Raw genomic sequence first — 7,335 nt, forward strand, 5'->3', positions numbered from 1 at the left:
CCTTAGCATCGGTGTCCGTAACCCAGACCAAATGGTAAATACATCCCTTGTTAATCATCTTTGTGGCCTTAAGGTAAGAAATAAACATACCCTTAGGTACTACATCATCACCCTTCCACTCAATAACTGGCTCATTTGGAAATTCGAACCTAACATTTCTGGTTGGGCAATCAAGCTTGGCAAAACATGAATAAAGCCAATCCATCCCCATTATAACATCAAAATCGACCATTCTCAATTCAATAAGATCGGCCACGGTGGTCCAACTACGCAACGTGATAACATAATCCCTATAAACCCATGCGGCTAAAATAGACTCACCAACTGGAATAGATACAAAGAACGACTCATAAAGTTGTTCTGGTTCTATCCCAAATTCCATAGCAACATAAGGTGTGATATATGACAAAGTGGAACCGGGATCAATAAGAGCATATACATCATGAGATTGGACAGTCAATATACATGTGACAACATCTGGAGAAGCCTCTGAATTCTGGCGACCCCTCATAGCATAGAAACGACCGGATCCTCCCGAACTCTGTGCTCCACCCCTAGTTATACCACGCCTTGCAGGTGTTGGAGTACCTCGAGCTGGAGGAGGTGCTGCGGATGTAGTAGCTGCAGAATTGGCTGGCTGTGCCATGCCCCTGCCCGCACCCTGGCAGGACGAACGACAATCCCTCTGAATGTGACCCCTCAATACGCATTTGTAGCATATGGGTAAGTCCATGTAACATATTCCTAGGTGCATCTTTCCACAACGAGGACATGGGGGCCTCCTCTGCTGCTGGAATCTACCACCATGACAAACCTGCTGATATGAGCCCATGTTGCCCTGACTGGACCTGAAACGGCTCCACTGCTGTTGTTGACTAGGCCCCGATGGTGGTGCACTAGCCGAAGACTGAGCAAAGGACTGTGATGGCCCTGGCGACCCTCCTCTGAATGTTGCTTTGCCACTACCCGAAGAACCACCAAAGTTGCCCGAAGACTGGGCCTTATTACTACCATCTCGCTCCATTCTGCTCCTTAATTTACGGGTCTCTTTGGCTTGAGCAAATGCCACCATCTTTCCATCATATCAAAATTCAAGGCAGCTATAGCAGCCTCATTAATTACCAAGGGACTAAGGCCCTGTACAAATCAGCATACTCTAGCCTCCATAGTGGGCAGCATGTAAATAGCATACTTAGATAGGTATGTGAATCTCATATGGTAATCCCACACACTTAGGGTACCTTGCCTCAAGTTCTCAAACTCAGCAGCACGGGCTGCCTTAGTCTCGGCAGGCAAGAAATGATCAATGAAGGCATCGGCAAACTCACCCCACCTCACCGAAGGGCTTCCTTCTTCACGAGACTCCTCCCATAGTTCAAACCAAAAATATGCCACCTCTTTCAGGCGGTAGGAGGCCAATTCCACTGCCTCTGTTTCAGTAGCACGCATAACTCTGAGAGTTTTGTGCATCTCATCAATGAAATCTTGGGGATCTTCCTCTAGGTTAGTACTCGTGAACACTAGAGGATCCAACTGGAGAAACTTGTTCACTCTGGAACCAGTAGAATCCCCTGGCTGACTGAAAAAAGTGGGTCCAACATTTGACCTTTGGATCTGGGAAGCCACTATTTGAGCCAACATCTGTATGGCTCTTCTAAGATCAACATCAGAAACACCAAAATCAGAAGCAGGAACTGGAGGTGGAACTGGTATATCAGTTGGAGGAACTGTTGCACCTTCAGTGGGTGTAGGGACAGGTGCGGTCTAATCAGCTGTAGTAGAGTTAGGCAGTGCAGTAACTGGAGAAATATTCTCACTCCTCGGGTGCTCACCCGCATCATCAATTATACGATCAACTGTCACTCCTGGGGTGACATTGGCTCTTTGGCCAGTTCTTGCCTTCTTCTTAGGTGCCATGTACTGAAAATTAGAGCAACTCAGTAGTTAAACGAGGAACAATCTTACAACCAGCTTTATCGCACGACCAAGAACATGAAAGAAGGGTATTATTCCTAAATGCCCATGTAGCATCCTAATTATAGATGTGGTCGACAACACACCGATAATAAGGACTTTACTAGACACGGCTTCGAGACATCCTAGGACACTTTAAAATCTTAGACTCTGATACCAAGTTTGTCATACCCCAAAACCGAGGAGCGCGATCGACGCTCAACTGAGTGAACCCGACCGAGAAAGCCTGTTAGATTTCCTTCTATCCAAACTTATCCACGAATTGAGATAATACATATTTTCATTAATTAGACAAAAAGTGTTCGCGTCTACAATACTAATTCATTTCTAATAGTTTCATCATTTTTAAAGTCTCAAATGGACAAGTAATACAACCACAACATAATATATTTTGACTTTCCCAGCACCAATACACAACCCACACTATGTCTATGGAGCCTCTATAGATAAAGAAGAGTACAATGATAATGCCGGCAATAAGGCCCCGGCTATTCCTTAAACAGAATACACAAAATACAAAAGATTCATGACCCCGGAATGAAGTGGGGCTCACCAAGTCAGCTGGGAAAAAGGTGCACTGCTATCACTGATCAATATCTCCTGTTGTGGAACCACCTGCATCCATTGAAAGATGTAGTGCTCCCGGCAAAAGGGACGTTAGTACCGTCGAATAGCACTAGTATGTATAACTAAATACCCTCTCAATATAATGACAAATAATACGAACACGATTATCATAATATCAATGAAAGCCTTAATCAACATCAAACCTCAATTTAGGATCAATATAATGTTCAAATTAATTTCCATATCTCACATTGGGAGATTTTAGTATCGATATACCTTGTTCACAATACCAGTACCACCATATTCTCAGTACGGAGTTCGATCACGACCCGATCAGCTAGGCTATCTCATTAGAGACATCAAACACAATTACTCTCAATATCAATACCACCGTCTTTAACACGGAGTTCGATCATGACCCGATCGGCTAGGCTATCAATTAGGGGCATCGACCAAAATCACAATTTCAATTACAATTTCCAGCATAATCACCACCATGTGTGCGGCATGGTGTCCGATCATGACCCGATCGGCTAGGCTGTCTTATTTGAGACATCAACCTTTTTATATCAATCATCGCATTTCATAATACTTTCACATCTTTTCAGTTCATTGACACTAGTGGCCATAATTATAAGATCATTCTTGGCACGTTGGCCATATTCAGTATTTCATGCTCACCTTATCAATTTCAAATATCATCCTCACCATCAACAACAAACACAATTCAAATCGAAGTATGTAGTACACATGTGATCAATTTAGAGTCTAATGCACATAGAGATATTTCACAAAATTTGGCATAATAGCCTTCATTTGAACTTGACTTAAAGGCGAAACATTATTAATGCACAGCCCATATTTTAACACATCCTCAATTGGTAACATAACATGAATAGAGCATTTGGGATGCTTGTTGAACATATATCTTTCAACCCAATCTTACTCGAAATAGCCAATTTCATAATGAATCACTCGGGACTTACATAATTTACATGAATATTGTGGGATACAATTCTAAGAGAAGAGTTTAGCCAATATACCTCACTAGAGCTTCCTTACACTCTAAATATTCTGAAATTCTTAGCAACTTCAATCTATTGTAGAAAATAACAAATTGAATCAAAATTAGGAAGATGATCATGTTTCTAGCTCATTTGAGCATTTTATCAAACACTTAATGTGCATTAAGGTTCCCAGGTCCTTTTTTGGAGAACTCCATCATCCCACAATCCAATCTTTACCATTTTTAGCTCAACAATCTTCCTACACCCTTTTATAACACATGCATGTAAATAAATAATCCTCCTGCCCGGAAATTTTCTTGCTAATTGACCATTTCCACATAAAATTCGAAAGTGAGGGTTAGGGTGTAGAACCTTACATCTAGGATGAAGACCTAGTGAGTTTCCCTTCTTAAACTTCCAAAACTTGGGCAAGAATTGAAGAACAATTATTGAAGAATACCTTCTCATTCTAGGGCACTCTCTCTCACTCTAAAATATTAGATTATAGCTCAAAATTGGCCCAAAGAGTGTATTTAACGAAATAGGGTTGGGTTTTTAAAAACCCAAAAATGGAGCTCCGGAACGGTTCTGCGGTCGCATATGCGACCGCATATCGGTCGCATAATTGCTGACAAAAATGATCAAACATCTGTTTGTGTATGCGGTCACTATGCGGTCCGCAAAACTGTTATGCGGTCGCATAATGCACCGCATAACAGTTATGTGATCACATAGTCAACCGCATAGCTACTTCCAGAATGGCCTTCTCCTGCTCACTTTTACGGCCATTATGCGGCCCGCAGAGTGATTATGCGGTCGCATAATGGACCGCATAAACGCACTTTTTGCCAAAATTTTTCTTTACTTTCCGGTGCATTGTTCAATTCAAAACGTCCGAGCCGAGGTGTTACATAAGGCTAGTCCGGCACAGTGAAACATTATTTTCTTTACAAAGTTTACCGGGCTTTACACTTAAGTACTTCAAAATTTTTCGAGGTGTTACAGTTAAATTGGAAGCATTGGACTATATTTTGATTAGTTTGCACGTTGTGTGACTAGTTTCGAATCGTTTGGCCTAGAATTGAGGAGATATGAAGACGTTCGGAAGTTGATACGCGTGGAATGGATTTTTTTGAGTATTGTTTAGCTTGCTCGGCAGTGGATTCGTCTTGTTCGAGGTAAGTAACACTTTCTAAACTTTGAGTTGAGGCCTGATTGTACGTGTTATGTGAATTGTTTGGAGGTAACGCACATGCTAGGTGACTAGCGTGTGGGCGTGCACCATAAAAATTGAGACTTAGTCGATCCCTTAGAGTTGTATAGTCAATTAACTTGTATTTTTCCATGTATTTTTATGTGTTAGAGAAACTGAGTTGTGACTCATGTTAGAAATCATGCTTAGGAAAATGTTGGTATTATTGGGACCCACTGAGGTCATTTCTGCTGTCGAATTATATGTAAATTGTAATTTCGTACTCAGTCATATACATTCAATACATATCATATCTCAGTCTCTGATGTTATTTATTGATACATCATATCATCATTTTGGGCTAGTTTCATAACATTGTGAGCCCGAGAGACTGGAGAGATTGATGACTGAGTGAGGCCGAGGGCCTGATTTTGAGGTTATTGATACTATAGCACGTGTGTTGTCCGTGCAGATCCTGATATTGATACTATAGCATGTGAGTTATCTATGCGGATCCAGATATTGATACTATAGCACGTGAGTTATCCGTGCGGATCCAGATATTGATACTATAGCACGTGAGTTGTCTGTGCAGCACGTGAGTTGTACATACAGATCCAGATATTGATACTATGGCATGTGAGTTGTCCGTGCGGATTATAGCACTTGGGCTGAAAGAGCCCCTCCGGAGTCTGCACCCCCCACAGTGAGCGCACATGATATTATATTTGAGATGTACTTCCCAGGGCATGGAGTTGCCTTATTTATTTATAATTTTCCTGGGTATAGATCTTGCCCGAATTATTTATTATATTTGGGATGGAGTTCCCTGGGATTGGCCCTGTGCAGTACTGAGTGACTGAATGTCAGTTATAATGTATATATGTGGGATGGATCTTCCCTGGGCTGGATTGGCCATATACAGTACTGAGTGATAGAGTACTCTGAGAGTGTGAGTACATGAGTTCATCAATGTGCTGCATTGCATTAGACATGCATACTTGATATGTAGGCATAGAGAAGTATTTTTCCTCATGCCATCTTATAATGAAATTTATTATCTGTCGTTAAAGTTTTTGAGAAAAATCACAGATCTCAGACTTACTCATATTTCGGTGACTTTCGGCAAAAGATTTGAGTTTTACTATTATATTTGAAAAGAAATATTTATTTTCCAGAACTGTATACGAGCTGAGCATGTTATTATTGAGTTATTACTTGGGCTGCTTTAAATTGTATTGTTATGAGATCTTATTGGTTATTGGTGTGGACTCTGACCTTGGTACAAGCTCGTCACTACTTTCAACCTAAGGTTAGGTTTGTTACCTATTGAGTACATGGGGTCGGTTGTACTCATACTACACTTCTGCACCTTGCGTGCAGATTTCTGATGCTGATGTTGCTACGTACGGCGGGAGTTGGATCTGAAGATGAACTTGCGTTCCAGTCATTGCTTCCTCTTGTTCATGGTAGTTATAGAATTTTTAATCTGTTCGTGTATATTTCAGACAGATGACGTATTTTTATTTCACACCAGTTTGGAAAATTCTAATCTTAGAAGCTCATGATTTGTACTACCAGTACTTGGGGAGTGTATTAGAGTCAGTTAAATATTAATTGAATCGGATATTTGTAAGTTGGCTTACTTAACGGGTTGGGTTAGGTGCCATCACGGCTAGTTAGATTTTGGATCGTGACACTAGTACTATATAAAAAGATTACAATTTATTTCCTCAACCAATGTAGGAGACTCTAGAACAGGTACGTGTGTCCAATACTTGATGTAGAGCATGGACTGAACAACATAGGAGCCCAATAATCAACATTTAAAAAGCAAAACAACATTTGATGGGTTCGACTCTGACACTATATTAAGAAAAATGGATCTTTAGTCTAATACATCCTTAAAAGCTAGCTTTAGCCAATTCCTTCAACTAATGTGGGATACTAAACACTTCCTAAATAAGAACCTTATCCCTGCCTCTTCCAGTTCCCCGAGGTCTTTTCCTATTTCAAATGGATAATGGATTATGAGACCGACTCGAATGGTGCAAAATCAATATAAAGGATTTATATAGGCAACTCCAAGTAGTTTGAGATTGAGGCATAGTTCATTGATAATAAATTATGATTGGTTTTTCTGCACAAATAGGATATTTGGATCAACCTATACCATAAAAACTTAAACGGGAATTAGAGAACAACGGAAGAAATTGGTGCAAAAGATGCACATATATTTCTCGTTATTTGCAAGTACTCTGTTTGAACGAGGAAAGTGGGAAGAAAGTAGGCAAGATATCAACATCGAGCTGATCTAACCAGTGCTAAATTCTTGAATAGGAAACTCAAATCCAACTTTAGAGTAACTCTTTCAAAGGACAATTATTTCCTCCCCTACCTTCCTTTAGAACCTCAGACACTGGTGCATGACTCTATTCATCTGCAAAATTGATTTGTTTATGCATAGAAGATATTTGATATTCTTAGTAATTGATTGATCAACTGGACCATTTTCTGTTTTATTCAAAGAATACTACATTTCAGTAACATGTTTTGACATTTCTCTCCTAATACTGCCATTTATATTACCACCAT

The 7,335-nt window shown here is 40.3% G+C and overlaps 1 protein-coding gene across 1 annotated transcript; it reads right to left on the reverse strand.

Annotated features, from left to right (window-relative positions):
• Positions 1–1,146: 1,146 nt before the first annotated feature.
• LOC138901428 (uncharacterized) lies at positions 1,147–1,917 on the reverse strand. Its single transcript, XM_070189189.1, has 2 exons — positions 1,833–1,917; positions 1,147–1,736 (listed from the first exon to the last, which is right to left on the reverse strand). Exons 1-2 carry the CDS (start codon positions 1,915–1,917, stop codon positions 1,147–1,149), a joined length of 675 nt encoding a protein of 224 aa, XP_070045290.1.
• Between the last annotated feature and the right edge of the window lie 5,418 nt (positions 1,918–7,335).

Source organism: Nicotiana tomentosiformis, chromosome 11 (assembly GCF_000390325.3).
Source record: "Nicotiana tomentosiformis chromosome 11, ASM39032v3, whole genome shotgun sequence".
NCBI classification, from domain to species: domain Eukaryota; kingdom Viridiplantae; phylum Streptophyta; class Magnoliopsida; order Solanales; family Solanaceae; genus Nicotiana; species Nicotiana tomentosiformis.